At 42.0% G+C, this 23,338-nt stretch overlaps 1 protein-coding gene across 1 annotated transcript in view; it reads left to right on the top strand.

Annotated features, from left to right (window-relative positions):
- The window catches only part of LOC138515204 (ovochymase-2-like), a 438,094-nt gene that overhangs the window by 147,113 nt on the left and 267,643 nt on the right, over nucleotides 1-23,338 (top strand). Inside the window, exons 8-9 of the mRNA XM_069630166.1 lie at nucleotides 2,132-2,368; nucleotides 13,767-13,952. Coding sequence (XP_069486267.1) covers nucleotides 2,132-2,368; nucleotides 13,767-13,952 — 423 coding nt within the window. The remainder of the gene's footprint in view (nucleotides 1-2,131; nucleotides 2,369-13,766; nucleotides 13,953-23,338) is intronic.

Below are 23,338 nucleotides of genomic sequence, written 5' to 3'. Positions count from 1 at the left end.
TGTACTACTCTTCTCCAGTATTACCTTCTCATTCCTGGCAATACTGCTCTATACTCCTCCGTGTGCCCTTCACTCACTAGCATTCCCTCCAGCTCTGAAGTCCTCTGTTACTCCAGCCTCGCCTTCCTCCAATATAATTTGCACACCAACTGCCTCCAAACGGAATTCTTCTCAGATACAGCTTCTCCCTCTGAATATTTCCAGCTCCTTCAACTTCCTCTGTATAAACAGGGCTGGTTAGGATCTTTCTTGCTGTGCTCCCGCCTACCTCTGAATACATCTTTCAAGGAGTTTGTTGTATTTAAGTGTACCTGGGGATTCTTTGGGCTTGGGAGTTGGTGGGGGGGAGGTGGTTGACCAAGACTGTAACTGGCCTACCTACTATCTCTGATGCCAGTCATTGCTCTTTGACCTCCCCTGTGCTGAGACCACCTGATTTCACAGCATGTGACTACAATACTGAAATCGCACTGGATACGCTTTTTACACTCCTCGGTTTGTTGCATAGTCTCTGTTCTGGAAAATTGGAATTTTGTATTCTCAATGGAGAAACACGCTGCCACGAGATAATGGGCCTCATTACGACCCTTACAGGTGTGTAAAAAAGGCACGGCTGCCGCCGGAGTCGTGTTTTCTGTCTGGCGCCTGGCTTTGGGGAATAACCGGGACATAACAGTCCCGGCCGTCCCGGAAGCCAGGCGCCAGAAAAAGTTACTCCCCATTCCCATTGAGTCCTATAGGACTCAATGGGGAGGACGGAAGCACCGTTGATACCGGTGCCGGTGCTTCCGTCAAAGTCTGCGAGCGGGTGTCGTTCCACCCGCCACGTAAGACCTGGCAGGAGGGACGGCACCCGCCCGCAGAACTCGGAGTGTGCCGGTCCAGTAACAACAGTGCCGGTAGCTTACCGACACCGTTGTTACCGGACCAGCATACTCCTAATGAGGCCCAATGTTTCTGAAATTGTTTTTCCTTGGATACAAGTCTCGGTCGAAAAGCTGCAGTTTTGCATTTATCTGCTGAACTCTCTGGTTCATCGAATGTCCCTGTATAGTTATGAAATTATTTTGCTGAAGTTCAGGATGAAGCTTTAACAATTTTCCCAAATATCCAATGTCTAGGAAAGCAAATGTGTTGCCTTAAAGGAGATGGAGGTTTGTTTAAACGGAGCGGTCAGCTCGTTCAATATTGGAGAAGGCTGCCTTATTACCCTGTAGGGTCTCTCCAGGAATTTGGACGGGGGTAGAGCATCCAGGGCTAACCTTCCAGAAGCGTTGCACCACTTGAAGTGCAACCTTGCATGGTATTGACACTGAGCCAAAAATTTCCCTGTGCAAAATGCATTTTCTTTTAATTCACTTTTGCACCAGGGCAATTATTTACCCTACTGCTAATAGCATGCACAATTTCACTTGAACTGGCACAAGTTAGAGTAATGAGGACCCACACAGGCAGGTAAATATTGTGTTAAAAAATGATGCACTTTTTTTTCTTTCTTCTCATTGTTAAGCATATGGTACTCCAGTATCATTATGGCATTTCACAAGATGTTAATGAGTGTGATGCTGATGCAGACCCCACATCTCCTGTACCGCTAGCGATGTCCTCCGACATTAGTGGGGACAAGCACAACCTCTTGCCTCCAATCTGGTTCAACATTTCTGCGTGTGACTATATCCTGTGATTGCCCCCCCCCCAAATCTAAACCACACCAGATATGCTCTCTCACTATCTCATTAAGGGGCTCACTACAGGAAACAAATGATTGAATTTCTCTTTACCCATACCTCCTTTACTCGCTAGCCCCTTTAAAGCGCTGTGTCCTGTACTTGATGGTTAGCTAAGTGAGTTAGGTGCATGCTACAGACATGTTCAGTCTGCAGGACGCAGTTTCGGACCTTGATATCCTTTTGAGATTACTACATTAAGTACCATTGCGTTTGGCAATGACGCCCATTATTGCAGTGCTTGGAAGTGGGATCAAGTCCTGAATGATACGCTTTATATAATTGTACCATTACCACTTGATGGCCTACTGGCCAACTGCAGATCTGTTTAAGTCAGTTGCACAGAACACTATGCAAGCTGTGGCCCAAACGTTATGTACCAATGTAATTAATTTGTTTTGCAGAAATGCAGAAGTGTGGAGGAAGCTTCCGCGGAGATCTCGGAGTGATCAAATCTCCCCGGTGGCCCGATAGTTATCCTGCCAACGGTCTTTGCCTGTGGAACATTGAGGTTCCCCAAGGGAAGACCATGACCCTGCTTTTCACTCATTTCGACATTGAAGACCGCGGCCTGGTGACTGGGAATTGCCTCGACCAAATGACCGTCTATGATATTTGGAATGGAAATGCAATCAAACATGGTAAGCCTGCTTGAGTCTATTAGATGGTAACTTTAGTTTTCAAGGTCCTGAATTGCAAACTATGGGTGGAAACCTCAGGCCTGAAAGTTTGACTCTTGAGGCAAAGAAGTGGGGAGGTAATGGTTCCATAAATCTGGTCCCTGTTGATGTCGACAGAAGGAATTCTTTGATGTGACCCACATTTGAGCAACTAAATGTGTGGCGAGGCTGCTGGATTTTATATCTAAAGGAATACCAAAACTAAAGTAACAGAAGTGAAGAATCCTTGTAATGCCGACAAGGGCGATATTTACCATCTTGGGGTGGATTATCAATCTCTGCGTTATTGGCTATCGCTGTGTTATGCCTGGTCGAGCGTGGATTGGCAAGAACATTTCAGTTCATCCAGTCACTGATTGGGGAAACAATATTTATTTTTCCTTATTCAGTAACTGAGTTTGGCAAGTAAATGGCAGATATTGAAAAACAATTACATTCCTTAAACTGGGAATACAGATTCCATTTCGTTTTTTAAAATACAGATTAAACTAATCTCTTGGTCATTGGGACGGCCTTCGTTTTTGAAGACCATGGGTGTTTTTGAAGACCATGGGTACGTTTTAAAGTTTCTACAGGGTAAGCCTTGTTTTTATTGTATTTTTTAATGAAAAAGAGCAAAAACTTGCTTATTCAGAAAATTGATCTGTAGTAGGAAATTCTCCACTGCCCCCATCGAGGACATGGGTGCTGTGTCTAAGGGTTAAAAATGAAGGTATGAAGGCAAATCCACCATATAGAGCTAAAGGTGGACACAAATATTGTAAGCAGGGTCGATAATGGAGAAATTCGTAAATGATTCATAGAAACTTTCAAAAGCCTGTGCATAGTTTTGCAGACACTGCCATACTGAGTGCAGCACGCCCACTGAGATGTTTCATACAGTAGCTTCACGGCCAGAGGACTCTCACCCTCTGCCTCCTATTAATCAAATATTGTTACCCTTAAGAATGGTCCCCCAACTCAATATTCCCAGACTAAAGCCAATGGAACTCTCTAGGGTAAGTCCTAGCGATAATTTGCAAAATGAGGGTTCTGGAGTTACATTTCTTTAATGGGGTGGTTGAGGTCCCTAAGGCTTTACACGATATTTGAAAATTGATGGTTGGGATCATTGTATAACAAGCATTGGCAATGTCAACAGTTTTGTGTAAGCATTTTCCAGGCACTGCCATAAGGCCATTACTTGGCCATATAATGGCAACAGTTAGAAAATAGTGAGTGCCTGGGCACATGTCATTGTCTGGCAAAACACATGTAATACCACTATATAAGTCACAATTTATGGCTTTGATCATGCTTTTTTTTTTTTTTTTAACAGACAGGACTTCGATCAGAAGAGGAGATCTGGAGTTGTCTAGTAACCAGTTGTAAAACATCAATGCACATTGCATAGGTTCAATTTAAAAAAAAAGCAAGCTCCTGGGCTGTGGCCAGCACCATGTGGCTCTTAACTTCTGGAGTGGCTGGCTTTCTTGTTCAGGCCCCTTAAAAAAGAAGCGAAATAAGAACAGGAGGGCCACAATTCGAACACTTTCAGCAATGACCCTAAATAAGAGAGTAGGAATACCAAATAATGTGGTGTTCTGAAATTCTATACAATAATTGCTAGACTCATTAAAGGTTTATTTCAGGCACACTTCAGGGGGTGAGTCACTGATTTAGTCTGTTCTTAAACACCTCAACTCAGCCTTTCATCCTTCTGAGGTCGATAAATGAGTACCAACAGAGGTTGGGTGATATTGGGTGTATATTTTTTCTATATAAAGTGCTTAAGCGTAAGTGCTATATAATAACACATCATTATCATTTGGTCATAGACGTCTGCTTGCATTCACAGTAATTTGGTAATATGGGCCTATACACACTGATCTTAATGTTACATATGGCGATCCATTCTTGTATGAAATGTACATCACATTATAGTAATAGCGTAACCATATTTTTCGTAGTGTACAATGCTATCTGATGCCACTTCTTGTTTTGTCAACGGGTGAAATCCATCGCTTCCCACAATATCACTTCGGGGTGGGGTCAAATGACATCACTTCCTGTGACATCAAGGGTCAAGAGTTGTGTGATGTCACTTCCACTACTACGGCATTTTGGTGAAATTACGTCGCCGTGGTTCTCATCAATAACCGGAATCTGCAAACTTCAGGATTAGGACAACATATTAAATACATTTGAGGACAGCGATATATATACATGAACGATTCCAGCTAACTGATGATAGTTATGGATGATAGTTATGGAGTTCGCTCATATCCATTTTTTTACCAGTCTTTTTGTTACACTTTTAAATGCAGCTTTCAAAGCACTATACCGACCATAGGGAGAGTGATCAATAGACCAATTTAATTCAGTGTATAAGTCTCTACACATGTCACATCTGTTGGAACCTTCGATTTTTTTTTATTGATTTTTTATTTTATTTTTTTTTTTAAGATAAATTATGTCTTTCCCAATGATACATAACTTGTGGCTCACCGGGTGGCAGATGGCCTTTAAAGGGAGTAGACCTCTTTGCTGAAGAAAGCTTTTAAGGATATAAATCCAAATTCCACTTTGATGTACTGTATAGCACAGGATGGAGGAAGACCAAGTATGGTACGCCAGAAATAACCCTCTATTTTATCTAACCATTATAAGTTTTTAATAGAGAATGCTTCTAACCCATAGGCAATCACAGGAATGAGCCACTGCATGTTTAACATCATTATATCTTTAAGGGAATAACCTGCATAATGTAATACAAAACAGCGCACACGCATAGTTATTTGTTTGGCTCGTTGTGTCTTGCTTTCAATTAAGGACTGGTAACCTGTTCTACTGTCCATAATCACTACCAAGTACTTATGACTCTGTGTATTCAATAGTACCCCAGCTTAATACTATTTTGGGTTTGTTAACCTTCCTAGATGCAAAGAGCATTATATGAGATTTTTTTTAATTCATGCTCAAACTATGTTAAGTGGTAAAACATCCCAGCTTATCTAGGATAGATTTCATGCCTTTAAAATGTATGATCTACTATGACTAGGTCATCAGCATATAGTAATGCTGTGACCCTAGTCGCTCCAAATTTAATTGGGCAATTAGCATGTTTTTCAAGTTGTTTTATGAGAAATGTTAAAGATTAATTAACTGGGTGGCCAGAAAGCATTCTTGCTTTACTCCTTTATTAATCCCAAACAGTCTTGACAGTCGACCTTCATTGTCCAGACATACTTGCACAGTATTAGAGTGGAGCTTTATTAATATCTCTAATAACCACTTTCGACACTTCATATCTGACAGTAACTCCCGTAGCCTCTTACTGCAGACACTATCAAAAGCAGAGCTAAAATCGATGAATGTAATATTAGACTGATGGATTAGGTCTCAATCTAGCTCTGGAAGTGATGGCGTCAATGAGGCGGATATTATACATAGTGCTGGAACCAGATCTAAATCCAGACTGAAAAGGGTTCAATAACTGGTTTTCATTAGACCAGCACTGCAAATGGTCCAACACTTTAGCAGAGAATACTTTTCTGGTTGTATCCAGGAGAGAGAATAATCAGGCGCCGTTCTCATTCCGGCCTTAAATACAAATATTAAGATTGAGGTGGCCCACTAGATGGAATATTTTTTTATTTTCATACATTTTTTCATAGAATGTAAATTATCTGTGACCAACTATAAGGGTCATGTTTGGTGACCATTGAGGCAAGCCCGTTCGGGCCAGGGGCTCTTTAGTTTTTCAGTTTACCAATTATCTCATAAATATTATTCCTATAGAACATCAGTGGACATTCTTTTGCGTTATCACTTGCATTAACCACTGGTAGATCTTCATACATGATATTCGTCAGATATTCTACCATTTGTCCTCACCTATCAAATTTAAAAGTTGTGAGGTGGAGTTACTTCTAACTTTATTAAGCATTTTCCACACCGACCCAGTATCGCCTTTTTGCAAAATACCTATCATCTTTTGCCACTTTGTATTTACTTTCTTAACTTTTCTGCGCTTGTGCCAGCCCCTGTATTTGTTCAATATTTTCTTTCTTCAAATAAAATCATTCACGGGGAGACTCTGCTTTCTTAGTTTGAGAAGTTCCATTCAGTGGTTACACTTAGCCACCAGCAACTCCCCATCATAAGATGTGTTCAGCTTTTTCCCAGTAGCAACGATAGCGGTACAACAAACTGATGCTACTTCTGTTGTGGTTTTCCTAATCAGTTTTTCAATCTCGTCACACTTCATGACCCTAATATCAAATTCCCGTGTTTGAATCAATTGCCGAATTCTTATAGTCATTATCTTAATTTTAGATATATTCCATTTTACTTTATGTCCAGTGTTAACCTTAATATTTGTGGACCCCTTTCGTTGGTACTTAGGTGAAATATATTCAATATAGCATAGATAAGAGAGTGGTCGCAATATGGCAACTTTATCACTTCAAAATCACTTATATATTCAAGCACTTGCACATTCCCACATATAGCTTAAGCGCTTTGAAACACATTGTGTATAGGCGCTATATATAATAAACAATCATATCATATAATCCAAGGTGGCAGATTTACTGCCACCACACCATGTGCACTTTCCAGGGGTGTCCCTTTTTGTTCTTCCATTAAGCGACCATAATTCCCATTCCATCAGAACCTTATTCCACACAGTACCTCTTACATTACTCGTGGATTTATCCATTTAATGTGTTACTGCAACATTGGCAAAACTTGCAGTCATCGAAGTAACCCCACATTGTGCATTATAATCACAACCTAGGATTATCATATTGTTTCCCTCTGTTAAGAGCCATTCCGTAATTATTGCATCAATAGAATCCTGAATCTCTATTGTACATTTTCTAGTAGGCGGGTCATAGATATTAATAATTAATATACTAGGGGCAACAGACCAGGTTTTAGGCTTTATTTGTATTGCTAGCACATTGTCATGTACATCTTTAGTTATAATTTCACTAGCTAAAAAGTCATGGTTAACCCCAATTTTCAGACCACCGTAAGGTCTACCTTTCTTTGCATTACGTTGAAATATACAGTGGGAATCAACATAATCCCCCAGCAACACGTCTCTTGTAACAGAAGAATTGACAATGTTATCAAATGCTCGAGAGATGCACCTGGGTTAAGAATATGTGCATGACCTCTCGTGTTCCTCGATGCAATCATGCACTCACATGGTTGTAACTTTTCCACTTGACCTAACAAATTCTGAACAATATCAGTTTGAACATGGGGATTACACAAGACTTTAGTTTAAGTGGTACAGCAGTGATCCCATTGTACAGATGAATTAAACTCGATAACCTCTTTATCCAACTCATAACCAAGAAATTCCAAAGATTCCTCTTGGGACCGAATTAGCGATGCTGTCGCTGGGAGCACACAGTGGATTAGTTATAGTGCGAAATCCACGTTTCATTGGTTGTATAAATTCAAAGTCACAAGACTTTAGTATTCTGAGTGCATGCATTGTCCTCTTATCCTTTCTTTCACTTATTGTGACCACTCTGTTACTTAACTCTATTCATCGACTACATTTTTTACAGCATGTTCGTCATCAGTCACCGGTTTTATGATCTCATCTTTTTTCACAGGTCTTATATAGGGAATTTCCATATTATCTGTTTCTGGCACAGACCGATTTTCTACTTCTTCATTCTCCACCAGATATTTAGTGGCGCTTGTAACAGCCAACTGGTTAAAGTACCTGTTTTCAATTTTAACCTTTTTCTTCTATGATTTTCACGTTTCCGCAATCATCTGGAATTACTTTTCAATGCACCTGTCGAAGTTAATGGAATTTAATAGCTGACATTGTTCCGGAACATCATCTTCAATGCATATGTATATAGCACCCTTTGCCTTATGTTTCCCTTTTTTTTACCTGTTGTCTAGTTTGCTTATGTGTAGGGTACAAGAGTGGGGATTCCGTTATATTATGAGTTACCAAATTCTTTCTTATTCTCTATAGACAAATCACCCTCTTTTTGTGCAGACATTTTAACCTTAGATGCATCTTTCACTTCATTATAAACATTGTGGGTAATCGGGTCCTTATGATGTTGGATAAGGAACTCCAACATCTCCCTATTTTTTTGAGATTGAAGATAGATTTGATCACACAATTTTATTAAAATGTTCAAAGCAAAATGCATTAAACTAATAGATGGTAGCAAATTATTCACAACAGCATCATCTTTCTCTTTACTAGTATGTTTAACTCTAGATCCAGCACCTTGCTCACTAACATTAATCACTTAATTGAGAATAGATATCAGAGGATTGGTGGCTCATGGGTGCCGACATAGGAAACAGTGAAGGTGTACTAGATAAGCATGGCAATGCTCCTATGTTATTACAAACACTCATGTTATCAGATTCAAATTTCATGTTAGAGTGCTCTACTCGAGCTTCCTCTGCCTCTGCTCTATTGGACACACATAGGCGGTCTCAGAGGTCCAACAGAGCGTTATCATTAATTGCTCCCATTGAGGTGGCAAATAACCAGGAGATATTCAGCATTTGCCTTGATTGTATGGATTTCAGCCATCGCTCTAGATGAGTCATTGTTCGCCACATTTCCTGGATCCGTAGTCCCTGGCTTGAAAAAGTCACTAATTTGGCCGAAACTTGTTACGCGCTGAATTTGGATGTTTCATTCATTTTTGCGCTCTTTGCATTATTAGAGGTATCACTATCTTCATGGTGATATCCCACGCTTTTGCGCGCACGGCTTTGATTTACGTAGATTATAATGTTTACTTTTGGTCATAGCCTTTCTAGGTATTATCACAGCACAGCAACTGCTTACCTTCAGTCAGTAGATGTTAATCGTGACAAAGCCGTAGAACGTTTAGCGTACAGCTGCAGTTAGTAACTTACATTCCACCTACCACGTAGATGATCAGACAGTAGCGATATGTGGGGGGAGAGTGTTCTCATTTCGCCGAACAACGCCAAACACATACTGCCTCACACTAGTGTGGGTGGCTATGAGGATGAAGAGTTGGCGATTCCTTGCCAAAACATCCAGCCAGTAGAAAGAGTAAAAATACTACTCATACAATTTCAGTTGCAATATCCGACAAGGCACAGATAAGTGTTCAGTGCCTGACCACCAAACACACTCTGCTTCACACTCTGGGGAATATAAAAATAAAGCTAGGAAACTTAGGCAAAGGTACAAAAACTGGCACAAGCATATTGTTACATTTTAACACATAAGGATGATGAATGCATGCTGCGGGCGGTGTTTACTAAATATTTACTTACTTTTTGGGCTTTGTAACTACCCAGGATAGCGTGCAAAGTAATCCTGTCACTGATGCTGCATTGGAGTTACATTTTCAAAAACTATATAAGCTACCAGAGTAAAAATGTCCCGCATCTTGTAAAGATGTCAATTGGCATTTGAAATATAATTTACAGGACATTGAGCCATATATTAGAAAATCATCTAAATCGAGGGCCTTCGGCCCTGATGGCTTGAATAACCATATTTTTAAGAGTAAGGTAGATCTGTGTGTAAGTACTTTATACTTGTTATTTATGGATATTCTTCCCTCTAAACATACGCCGCATTCTTGGAAGCGGTCCATTATTCCCATTTATAAGAAGGGTGATTGGACCTGTCCTGGGAACAGGCCATTTGCCCTTCTTGATACAAATAGTAACATTGACCTCTTTGTGGCCGTCGTACCCCGCATCACTCACCTAGTTTGATCTGTGGAAAGCCTTTTTAGAAGAACCTGGAAAGAAAGACTCTTCAAAAGTAATTCTCAAGATATCTTTTGATAAAATTACAGGCTCACCTGAAATATAAATCAAAATTAAATAAAAAAAAATAGTAACATTTTCATATCAATGGTGTTAAAAGAACTAGTAAAATTGGTGTTCACAACAGGCAGATATCAAACAGGATTCAGAAAAGGCAAGGGCACAGTCAAAAAAGTGTACATCATGAACTGCCTACAAGAGAATGCCTGGCGTAAAGATTAATTGCCTCTATATGTAGCTATGATTTTTCACAGGCCTTTGATACAGTGAATCAAGAATGAATATGGTCTAAGCTGAAGGAGTGGGTGTCACAACCTGAAGTGATACAGATACAACACCCGCTTTGGGCATTCCCTCACTCTGAAAAGTCGTGAACACAATGTTAAAGACTTCCCCCCTCCCCCCCAAGAGCGCAGCATGCAGGAATATAATGCACCTGACAGGCCAGGGGCTTGAGTGAAAAGGCAGGAGCAGCAACAGAGCTAGGGGAACAAAGAACAATACAGTAGTTCAGAAAAGCAGCTAGGTATGCCGGAATACAGCAATCACCACCCACAATTGCCCACTCTTGCCTGCTCTGTTAAGAAGAAGGCCAGTAACCTACTTGGAGTTGGAGGGGATGAGGAAAGTGGTGAGTGTGAAGAGGAAGTTCCAAATCCAGGTCATCTGTGCAAATCCACCTAACCCGAACGGCAAGAGGGCGCAACTAAAAAACCATTCAGATCCAATCCCAAAGAAAGTCAGCAAAGCATTCCAAAGTATAAATAAACAATCCAATAAGTGACCAAGAAATCAGGAGAGCGTACAAGAGGTCACCTATGTATGCAGAGAAGTGTTCTTTGTGATGAACAGGCTAGCGTCCATAGTAAATCCAATTGAAGAAGGGTTACGTGAGTCAGTGAGGGATAGGGAATCAAGGAATGATTGGAGAGAGTAACCAGTGGAATCACAGGGAAGGTGCTTACAAAAAGGGAGTTCAGTGTTAGGAAATACTAAGCATTAACCTCCAGGGAAACAGGATTCAAGGTCCGGAAGCATCACAACAAACAAGGGCAAGAAAAGGAGAAATCCGTTTGAACAGCTAATAAGGTTTGGTAACCGGGGGGAACAACAGAGGGAATTAGCCATCTGGATACCGTGAGGACAATGACAGAAGAAGAATTCTTGAAAGCAAGCCAGGTCCAGGAAACAGGTAAACAAGAATATCAGGGCATCACACACTCAAAACTAAAAATTAGTTTAGGAGCACCTGTTACAGGGACTGACAGGAACTAAACAACTGAGTCGCCCGAAGACGCGGAACACTTTACGTGTCACGTGACCGCAAGCAGAGGGTTTGATGGGAAATGTAGTGCGGCAAATCCCGTGGACAGGGTGCAACTGGGAGAGCCGCCAGGGCAGCCTCCAGGTGGGGGCAGGCAAACCCAGATGCCTACATGCAGGAAACCGGGGCATGACAGTGGGGGATACCAGCCCCCTTGCTACAGATATTCGAGTATTTCCATGAAGATAATTCTCGTCGGGTTGAATGGGCAGAGTAGCTTGACTAAAGAATTGTGTACCTTTTAGAGACCTTCGGCATGGCTGTGTCCTTGCATCCTGTCTGTTCAACCTTAATATTTCTGACCTGGGGATTGCCTCACTGCTGCTGCCTTTACAAGGCCTAGGATTCAAACCCCGACTGTATCTTGGTTGGCATGTGTAGATACAAGGTCCTAGCGGATAATACACCTCTGGGACTACAGTTTTTATTTCCGCCACTGCAGCGTATGCCATAGCAAATGATTTGTTAAACAAAAAAGAAGAAAACAAATGTGATTTGCTTTAACCGAATATTAATAAAACTCATGGATTCAGATAGAAAATAAGAGAAACCACTCTAATTCCTGTAACGGATGTGACCCATCTTGGCTTTGAATTAAACACAACCCCTAACAAAAATGTGATTAAGAAAAGTGAAAAATAAGGCTGAACAATTTGTATCACAAATCAATAGAATTCATAAGTATTGCAGAAAGTAGTCCCCACCCTTCTATATGGTATGGACATTTCTCATCTAGTGAGGGAATTTGATTCCAACCTTATTGAAGGTTGGGTTTGGAAAAGGGTGCGCAAATTACTAACTGGTCTAACTATGGCGGCCTTAACATATGAACTGGGCCTAGTGTCATTGAAAGGATGGTATTGCTGTAAGGTCCTCTCATTATATCACAAGATACTAGATCCCCGCCCCCATGCTTCACTTTGTTTAGATTCAAAAGATATGTTTTCAGATCAGCCGGGCGTTTAGCTAGATTTCATTCTTTTGCAAAGATGATTTTAATTAATAGTCAACAGTCTTCTACAGCGTTAAAAATAAATCCGTTTTTATCTAAATTATTGCTGTTCCAAGCTGATTGGATTCATACCGTTGGTAAGATACATAGATATGCGTTTTTAAGTATTTGTAAAGGAGATAAGGCATTAGGAGTTGTTCCGAAGTATTTAGGTACATTTCTGAATACGTATTGGAGAGGTTTGTTTTTACGCTTCAGAGTCCATTTATTACCTAGTAATGAATTGTTATCAATACACTCAACAACCAGAGATCGCCACTATATGTAGCCTTTGTAACACTGATAAGGATATTCAAACTCTAAAGCGTTCATTAATTCATTTCCTGGCACTGGAAAATCAAAGAAATTTGTTACTGGGCAGATTCATGCACAACACTGAATGGTGGTCTACTGAAGAATTCTTCGATAGACTGTTGAGTGGGCATGAAATCTTATTTATTGGCATTTTAAAGTTTTAAAACATTTAAACATCTTTTCTATCAGATGGCAAATTAATGTATTATGTTATTTGTATCCCCAAATCACACGCTCATGGCTCATGTGCTTGTGAGGTTATGCTCATATCTTAATAAGGTCCTATTAATTTGCACTAAAGTTTCTGTTGATTGAGACATACACATGGTGCACTTTTTTTTAATAAACCGGTTCCAAGAGTGTCCTGTTATATGGATTATTTGGCCCCTGTGGGTGAGATAACTTGTTTCTCCTTTTGATACTTTGAAGGGATGATGGATTACATTTTAGATTTGTGATTTAATAGTATGTGATTTTAGTGTTTTCTTATGATATATTCTAATTGGTCTCAATGTCAAGTAATGCATGTGTTTTTATCTGTGTGTTTTTTACCTGGAATGTTAACTTGATTACACATATCACATTTATTATTTTTTTAAACTCACAAACTTCGGTACCCCTTCATACTTATCGCCCTCGAATCTGAACACCACTTCAATCATTTTGCCATTATCATTGCCACTTTAGCACCACCAAATGGCCAAAACTAAAAATAAAAGTGAGCTTCATCATGGGGGCCTCAATGAAATGCAGTGTACAGATGTTTTTAAAAATAATCTTAGAAATGCTATCACTCGAAAAGAGGCAGGATTTTAGCTCTGGTCACTGTCTTAGTTTGTTTTTTATTGCAGCAATCAATTGCAACTCACCACCTTTAACTAATTCAAGCACTCGAAAATTGAATGGTCTAAAGTATTTTTCCTTCTGTTCAGATCCATTCTGTGGAACTAAGATCCCGCCAGCTATAACCTCCCGTGGGCAGCAGCTGATGATCCGTTTCCATAGTGACCCTTACACAGAAGGAAAGGGATTCCGGGCTTACTGGACTGTGGACCCACAAGTACCCCCACCAACTGAGGCTCCACCACCACCTAACCCTTGGGACGAAATCCCTATAGGTAAGTTTTGGTTCCATTTCCCACTGACTGCGACACATTGATGGTTCGGATGCCTCTATTTTGTTTGTAACATTTTAGGAGAATCATTGTTACATATCTAAGAGGTTCTTCAGTGGATTTCTCTTCCAAAAGTCGGTTATGAATGTTGAAGTCCTCCAGAATGCACAGAATCACATGACCACCTTCTTTTTATTTTTTATTTTTTTGTATTTAAATGTGTTTTAGTTAAAATAACTATTTCACATATCATACAATTAATCATCTAAACAGTATAAAAATCTAATTCTATTCATATTCTCACACAAAGAAATCTTATAAAACATATATATGACTCTATAAAATGTCATTTTGTTCATTTATGTAAAATTCTATTAAAGTCCTTCCACATCAAGCTTTAGACATGCAGATTGCCATACATTATATAATGCAATCATCATGTGTTACAAGAATTAATGCAATATTTCCAAAATGTATCTTGAGTAGACGAACCAAGATAATAGCTTTTGGTATGTTTTATCCAATCCTTCACACGGAGTGAGAATATGAATTGCCGTCTCCATCACTCCAGGTTTCTGACATACACAGCATTTATGTAATCTTTCACTGTTCCCTATTTGAGGCCCCAGAGTAGTTAGGGTAGGAAAGTGGTCCAATCTAAGGAGTAGATAAAATCTCTGAACTTTCAACACTGGACATTTCAGTAGATAATTCTGTGTGGACAAATACTTATAGGAAAGCCAGCTATGATTAGGATATCTTTTTAACTGTTCCAAGTGCAAATAGTTGGCAAAACAGTCCCATTTTTTCAGTTGATCAATAAATTAATCTTTCAGTTTAAAAGAAATCCACTGACCAATTTGGTGTCCATTGAATCATTTCAAATAAAACGCGTGACTGACTGGCCCATCTAAAAAGTCTGCTTCATTCCATTTCTTTGTCCATATTCTTATTCTGAAGATTTAGTAGAGGACACTTGGGATCTTTAAATGCTTTAATCATTAGTATACCATGTCGTCTCAGGACCATGAAAATCAGGGAGGAGAGCCCGAACTCTAACCGTAGTAGTTCAATATTCCTATTGGGCAGTTGGGCAATTCTAATACTGACCTCCAAAATATTCCCTCCACTTTTTTCAGCCAGTCAATGTTACCCAATTGCATTATCTCAAGTCCATACATCACAATCAGACAGAAACACTGCTTATAGAGTTTTATAATACCATTGTAGCTGTATCCTGCAGTACTGCTAACCAATTTTCTTAGGAGGATAGTTTGGATCATAGCTTTCTTGCACTTTCGTTTTCTCATAGTTTTCCATGTCCATCTTGACTCCAAGGTATTTGTAAGAAAGGACTCTGTCAATGTTCCTATCCACTAATACAAGAGGCTGAGTTTTGCATCCCTTTCCATAACACATACATTTAGTCTTTTCGACATTCAAAGCCAATCAGTTGGCCACAGCATATGCCTGAAGTTCATTGGCTGCCCTATGAAGACCCTCAAATGTGTGGTCAAAAATAGCAATATCGTCTGCGTAGGACAGCCCCCCACTTCGGTGGATAACAATTCACTTTAGCCAGATGTTTCCGGCAAGTCACTCGTGTATAAGTTGAAGAGCAACGGCGCAAGCACACATCGCTGATTGACCCCATGGTAAATAAGAATGGGGAGGGTGCCCACACCGTCCCTGTCCAGCGTATGTTTGTTCATGGAGTTGTCTAATAGCCTCCACAAACCAGGGGGCTACACCAAGCACTTGCAATTTGGCCCACAATTTGTCTCATATGACCATATCAAATGCAGCTTTCAGGTCCACATACAATATATATAATGGGGAGGCATCCCCAAACATAATTCTCTTACTCAATCTGTCAACCAACAATATGTTATGGATTGGCGATGAACTACCTCTAAAACTAGTCTGGAATGCCCTGAGTATCTGTTGACTTTCAACCCATTTTTAAAATGGCTTTATGAGTAATAAGACAAGCATCTTGTCCATGACATCCAGTATGTACGCTAGATGGTAGTTAACAGGTTCTTTACGACAGCCCTTCTTGAACACCGGTATTAGTATAGAGTGCTTCCATGATTGTGGGATAATGCCTGAAGCACATACCTTTCCAAATAGGATCATCAATAATTGGGACTATTGATCTGGATTATTTTGTAATACAACATGTGTTAGGCCATTGGGGCCTGGTGCACAGGAGTGCTTCAGATTATGGTTTAGAGAGGATTTCATCCACATCATATTTCAGCTCAAAAGGAGCCGCTGAATGCACTTGTTTTGTATGTGTATGATCGCTCCCCTCATGCAGAGATTTTTAAATGCAGATCGCCCATTGGGTAGCACTGATTGAATTAAGGATCATTTTGGAATTTCCCCTTTATCCTCAAGGACTTCCAAATTAATTTAGTTGTATAAAAGCAGCTGTCAAATTCCATAACCGTCCAGCCAATATTGACCGCAGCGTTTCTCACCCCCACCAGTTAGGGCCTGTTGTATAAAGATGTTTTCAGTTTCTGCCACGTATAAGAGCCATAGAATAGACGCTGTGGAATAACTTTTCTGCCGCCCATGGTATGAATCCTGGGGCAGCAGTGTGATTGTTTGAGTTTTTAGATCTGCATGCAACAACTAGCCAGCATGATACTTTTTAAGGTGTTGACGTATGACATGTGTATGCCACCCAGTACATGTGTTTCCGTGAGCAAAATTACAAGCCTGTCTTAAAATGTTGACATATCTTTGAAAGTAGGCCTGTAACTTGTGGCGAAAGTCAAAACACGACCTGTCCATTCGCACTGTGCCATGCCATCAACTGGTCTTTCTCGCTAGGCGTCCTGCATTGAACACTATATTGATTCGAGGGTGGGATCGGACCTATGTAGTTTTGGTTAGCCACTGTTGAAAAGATGCGGGGAAAAAAGCCCTTTGAACCGGGGAAACTAAAAGCTTTTGGAAGCTTGCTGAGTTTCATGGATAACAAGTTCAAAGAGTTAATAAATCATATCTGTGGAGGTGCCACAAAGACCACCATAAGCTTAGCACCCTGGTTGATAAGTTTCACTTGATTTTTTTCCCAAACCAACTGGCACAGTATATAGTACCCATCATAGCATTGGGCATTGTGAGCTAAAAAGGTGTAGCCATGAATCTGCCTGTGACAAATGTGCTAGCAAAAGCAGCCACACACAAGTCTTCTGAAAATTGCTAACAGCTGTCACCTGTTGGATGCCGGACATACATTTAGTTAAGCTGGTGGGTTACATTCTCTTGGGGGGCCTCCATGTCATACACAATGTAGTCCTCGGTTTTACTGTGAGGTCCACTGGCCGTCAAATAACACAGGTGTTCATCATTTTTGACCACAGTAACTTTGCACTGCCGACAGATTATCACTTGTGAATCTTGGGTGAAATTTCCAGCTCGTAGGGCAGTCCATGCACGGTTCGTACACAACTGTCCCCAATGCTGCTTTCTGAATGCATCTCTCTAGACATGCCCTTGACCTCGCAAACGTGTGGCACTGGAGATATTTTGCAGGTTTCTCCTTAAGCGTTTGGCACTCTTCACTTAAACACAAGCAACAGTGATACTGACAACTGTCTGTTTTTGGAAATGTGGTGGCAGTGTTGACAGAGGTCTTTACCCGCCAGGAAACCTTTTAGATTGGTTATACCATGGATATGGTCATTGTGGTGTAAAACATACAAACTGTTTGTGGTTGTTTTATCCACAACTGGGAAATACCACCATACACCGTTAAAGTAGAGTATTTTGATGTTTCTATTAAAATATTCCACAAAGAAAGACAACTGTCCAAATACTACAGGGGTGTCGGTCAAAATACCCAGCTTTTCATGGACTTGCAAAGCTTTCACACGTATATCAGCATCTGTTATGCTCTGTGGCTTAATTAAAGGGATGGTTCGCCCAAAAAAATTTATTTCAAAAATAGATAGGCAATATTAAAAAAAAATCGATTGGCAATTTTTTTTTTCTCCAAGTCCCTATGTAAATTTTGAGCAAATCAAGCTCAAAGAAAGCACATGGGGGCATCCATTTTGTGAAATGGATGCCCGCTGCTGTGCTTGCTTTGGCTTTTGCGGCACTAATGAAGGAAAAGCCAGCCAGCTGTTGTAAACAAAAGTTACCACTGGGTGGCTTTTCCTTCATTGGTGCTGTACGCGTAGGACGAGGACTGGAGACTACAGGCAGAAAAGCTGCAGTTGCAGCTGCATCTCGGTAAGTGTTATTTTTTTAATAAAAATAAACACTACCTGCGGTTTTTTTCTACGTTTTCTGAGCCGGAGGAGCCTGAGAAACTTTGAAAACGCTGTGGTTTTTCTTTCTAACACAATAACGTTGTATTTATGATTGCGGTCGCTTCAAAAGCTACCGTAAACAGAAATACAACGTTTTTAAAGCTGCGGTTTTATTTATAAGTTTTCCGGGCTCCTCCAGCCCGGAAAACTTAGAAAAAACCTGCAGCTAGTGCTTATTTAAAAAAAAAAAAATAGCACTTACCGAGATGCAGCTGCAGCTTTTCTGCCTGTAGTCTTCGGTCCGCGTCCTCCGAGTCCCGGCACCAATGAAGGAAAAGCCACCCAGTGGTAGCTTTTGTTTACTACAGCTGGCTGGCTTTTCCTTCATTAGTGCCGCAAAAGCCAGCACAGGCGGGCATCCATTTCACAAAATGGATGCGCCCATGTGCTTGCTTTTGCAAATTTTGAGCTTGAATTGCTCAAAATTTTACATAGGGACTTGGGAAAAATATGCCAATCGTTTTTGTTTAATATTGCCTATCTATTTTTGAAATAAAACATTTTGGGCGAACCATCCCTTTAAACCTATGAGACTAGACGCGAGGCAGAGACTTAAGGCCTGTGATCGAAATTTAACAACCATCTGTCTTTGGATTTTATAATGTGGCTGGGTAGAACTTTGTGTAAAGGCTTATAAGTACCTCCGGAGCGCGATCTGACTAGTGCCACAGTTATTAGTGGCGCAAGACACATTATCTCGGTCTTACTTTGCAAGATCTAGAGAATATGCAGAGGCTCCTACAAAGTGCAGAAAATACCCCAGGGGGATCGTCTTGTAAACAAGGGTCTGTTTAAACCATCAGCCTCCATTCTTATCTGGACAAAATCATTGGGCCCGGCATTTTCCAGTATCTGATTTACCAGTATTTCCACAGCCACTGTTATGACAGTTAGCCCATGGCCCAGGGATCGCAATTGGTCCGAATTCATGAATCTGAACTCCTCATAATGCTCCACAGCGACAAATGTTTGGTAAGCCCTTTGATAGGTCCTCACCCGTGTCAAATACACAGGAGCTTCTGGGGTCTGTGGGGTTTGGGGTTGTGGTTTGCTAGGTCGTTCGTGCCTTGATATAACCAGCCTGGCCTTTTTCAGGATTTTAAAGAACTGGCGGCCCAGGGCTCAAGACCTGCACCATTTTAAGTTTCGCTTCTCGTCTTTAGGAATCCTCAGATTTGGATACCCACCCCCGCTGTGGACAATCACCCTGTCTATAACGTCTATGGTTTTCGGGGGTTCACTAGGGACTAGTCATAAGCCTCTGGTTGCCCAGGGTATATCTGTTCATTACAATATTTTAGTGTTGGGTATTGACAGGGGTCCATCTGTACTATGGCCGTCTATTGCTGTAGGTACATTCGAGGTCTGCTGGCTAAGCGCTGTACTGTGGTTTTCAAACTGGGCAGGAGCGATAAGAGCGAACGTGTTAGGCACTACCTCCAACTCTCTCCTCATAAACATCTTCCTTCTCTCAGCTACCTCGACCTCTATGATCCTCAGACACTTCTTCAGGCAGAGTGTGGGAGATGGATCTCTCTCCTCTGCAGGGGCCTCTCTGGAATGGCCTTCCTGCCCCTCTCAAACTCAAGCATGATTACCTGAGGTTCTGTAAGCAGCTCAAGACCTTCCTTTTTGCTTCTGCTTTCTCTTTCTCTCCCTTGCTGACCCACTGTCTGCTGCACTGACTGGTCGCCTGGTTACCCTCTGAACCCAATGGCCACCAGGCTCCTCCACAACCTGCAAGCATCTGGGCATCTGCACACTTAGAGGCTGTATCTTTTACCCTACAGTGGCCCTCCTCTTTGCACAACTCTGAGCTGGCTCCCTGGGCTGCACATAGTCAGAGCAAGTGCTGCCGTGACCCCACGTCCCCCTTCCCTCCCCTTGACACTTCTCCTCTACCTCCCCCCTGCACTTGCACAATTTGAATGACGCAAGGGCTAGTAAGATTGTTTGTCTCGTCCCCCTAAGTCTCCCTACCTTGTCTTTTCACGCCTAGAAACACTTGTGTACAGGCATGTTATAAATGATTCGTATATCATATATCATTTGCAGCAGTTCTATCGCTGCAGCTGTACTCTCTTTCTAAATATCTTCCCCCTTTGGCTCTTCGCTTATCCGCCTCCACCTCCCTCATGGTCAGTCGCTTCTGCAAGCAACGATTTGGTGGTAGATCTCTATCTTCTGCTGGGACCTCCATTAGGGACAGCCTCCCTGCCTCTCTGAAACTTGAGCAGCACCATCTCCAGTTCCGAAAGCACCTCAAGACCTTCCTCTTTACTTCTGCTTTCTCTCCTCGCTCCTGCTGAACTCCTGACTGAAACTGCACTGGTCACCTGACTACTCTCTGATCTCTGGCCCAGGTCTCGTCCCCTGTCAGTTGCACACCTGCACTGCCTCCCGGGCAACACCTGCACTTGGGGGCTGTTTCTGTATCCCTACAGTCACCTACCAGCTCTTGAAACTTGATGTCTGCACTTACCCCTTCATTTGCCACTAGCTGGCTGCACTTTTTTACCTTTTGTTCTTATTATTTTATGTATGTTACTGTTGATCCGATGTATTGCACTGCCCCTTCCTCCATCCAATCCCCCCCGGCACATTTTCCTTTCCCCCATCCTCCTGCACTTGCGTGACCCAATGTCACCTGGCCTACTAAGATTGTTGTCTTTGTCTTCCCTCTGTGCCCCCTCCCTTGCCTCGTCACGCCTTGAAACATTTGTGTATAGGCTCTTTATAAATGCCATATCATATCCATGGATGCCCCGAGGCCCCCATTCACAGAGGACATTGTATCAGCAGGCAGTTGTTTTATTAGTGTAAACACCACCCTATCACATTTTTAAAAGTAGCCCTGATGGCAACTTGCACAATTGCCTTCTTACAGTATGGCTTCAGACTTTTCAGCAAGGCTTACATTTTATTATAACTTTGTTTTAAAGTGGGTGTGTCTGCCTATTTTCTTCTGCTCTTGCACACTCTAGTGGGTCTTTTTTTAATTAAGTGGTGTATAACCACATGTGCATGCAGTGGCACCTATGATAATGCTGATAGTGCTGAGGTCCTTTTGAATGTTAATGGAGTCAGTCTATTACTACAATCCTCCCCCGGATAATTTACACCGTTGTTGTGAGTGTCTGCGACAGCAACAATGCTGACAATATTAATGACACCCCCATCTTGAATGTCAACGGAGCCCGTAGGGCTATTATTACACCGCTCGCCCACATCATTTACACCCTGAATAATGCATGCAGCTGTTTCATTTACAACTATAACATTAACAACCCCACTATTTTGATCATCATCATCAGTAGCGTCCTGGGACACATGAAACATGTTGGGCTGCATACCATCGCCCTTGCTTACCAAATTGTCAGCATTTTCCATATTCACACAGAGGCCCTGGAATTCTTCAAGGGGTATATTGTACATAGTATGTGCTATACTGACAAGCTCCTGTGTGGACATATTAGCAATGGATTCTAGCTCATCGTCATCCAGTGCCTCCAGCCCCAGACTCGTGGCATCCAACTTCCCAATATGATTCAGACCCAACACACGACCCCGTGCCCTCATCACCCAGCACACCCAGCCCCTGGTCTATTGCATCCAATGACCCACTATGATCAACAGCTCCAGCATATGTCCCCGCATCCACCCGCATTTATGGCATCCAATGCCCCAATATGATCAACAGTCCTAACACATGCCCCCACATCCAGCTCTGCGACTAAGGCAGCCAACGCCCCAATATGATCAACAGGCCTAACGCATGAATCTGCATTCCCCGACCCCTCATCCATGACATCCAACACCCTGATAGGCTTAACAGCCTCAGTACATGCCCCTGCATCCAAGTCATCCAACGCCCCAACTTGATCAACAGGTCTAACACATGACCCTGCATCCCCCTCACCCGCATCCTTCCCCGTGCTAATGTCTTCATACTGTAGCTGAGCAGGCTCATGCTGCTGATTAGACTCTAGATGTCTAGATGCATTGTTGGACAGGTCCAGTGGGGAATTAACACGTTCTATAATCTGGTCTTGCCAGGAGCAACATTAGTTTCTTCAGAACTAGTACCCGTTACAACTTGTCCCATAGTTGCTACTGGATCAGGTGTTTCAACATTCTAGTCATCGCTAATGACAATCGCCCCTTGAACAGCGCCAGCCCCGTGTTGGACACAGTTGTCTGATCCCACCCCCTGACGATCGGGTACACAATCATAAGCCATGGTTGCGACACCACGGACCTCCCCCTTTGGGGGATTTTTGTTCTTCTTTAGACACAGATGGGTCCCTCTACACCAGGGTTGTCTTGCAGCAGGAGCAATATACATCAGGCATGGGTTTTTGTCTTTTGGAAGGGACAAAATTCACATCAAGACACCCCTGCTTCAGCTCCAGTCTGTGCTGAGAGTGTTGAATGCTTTTAAAGCAACATTTCAACCCCGAACCAACCGTAGCTGTGCATGAAGGTGCCAGCAATACGTGGGTTCCTGTTCCAACAATGGCAATAGAAGTTTGAATGTTCAAAGCCCCTGTAATGTCCTCCAGCACTATCAGTAACAGCGGGTGCCGAGCATCACGACCCAGTTCAAAAACAAGGCTGCCCTGGTAACTTTTCACTGTTGGTGTACTGTTGAATGCGCTGCCCCCACTGCTAGGCCCCTTGCGCTGCTGAAACAATGGGCGTCATCACCCACACGATTCCTGGGGCTCGTGGTTAGATGGCCAGTTGTCACTGCATTTGCACAACCCCAATTGGCTTGGCCCATTGATGGATCGTCACAATATTCATAGCACGTCCGCAGTAGCGTCCAAGCCGCCATGTCACCTCTTGCATCACTGCCAAAACAATTCTCATCCATCAGTGCCCCCAAACCATTCACAGTGATTCTTGAAGACCCTCCAGAACCACTGGTTCGTGCTGAACCAGCTACACGCATCTCTGCAACAGTTGTGTGTTGGCTGTGGGTGTGGACGATCCTCATGCCACCATAGATCCATTTGTCCGGGGTCCATTGCCTGTGAGGTTCTGTAATCAATG

The sequence above is a fragment of the Ambystoma mexicanum genome, chromosome 6q (assembly GCF_040938575.1).
Source record: "Ambystoma mexicanum isolate Mex_15411 chromosome 6q, UKY_AmexF1_1, whole genome shotgun sequence".
Taxonomy (NCBI): domain Eukaryota; kingdom Metazoa; phylum Chordata; class Amphibia; order Caudata; family Ambystomatidae; genus Ambystoma; species Ambystoma mexicanum.
Note: the sequence above shows the minus strand (reverse complement) of the source record. Positions and strands in the feature narration are given on the sequence as shown.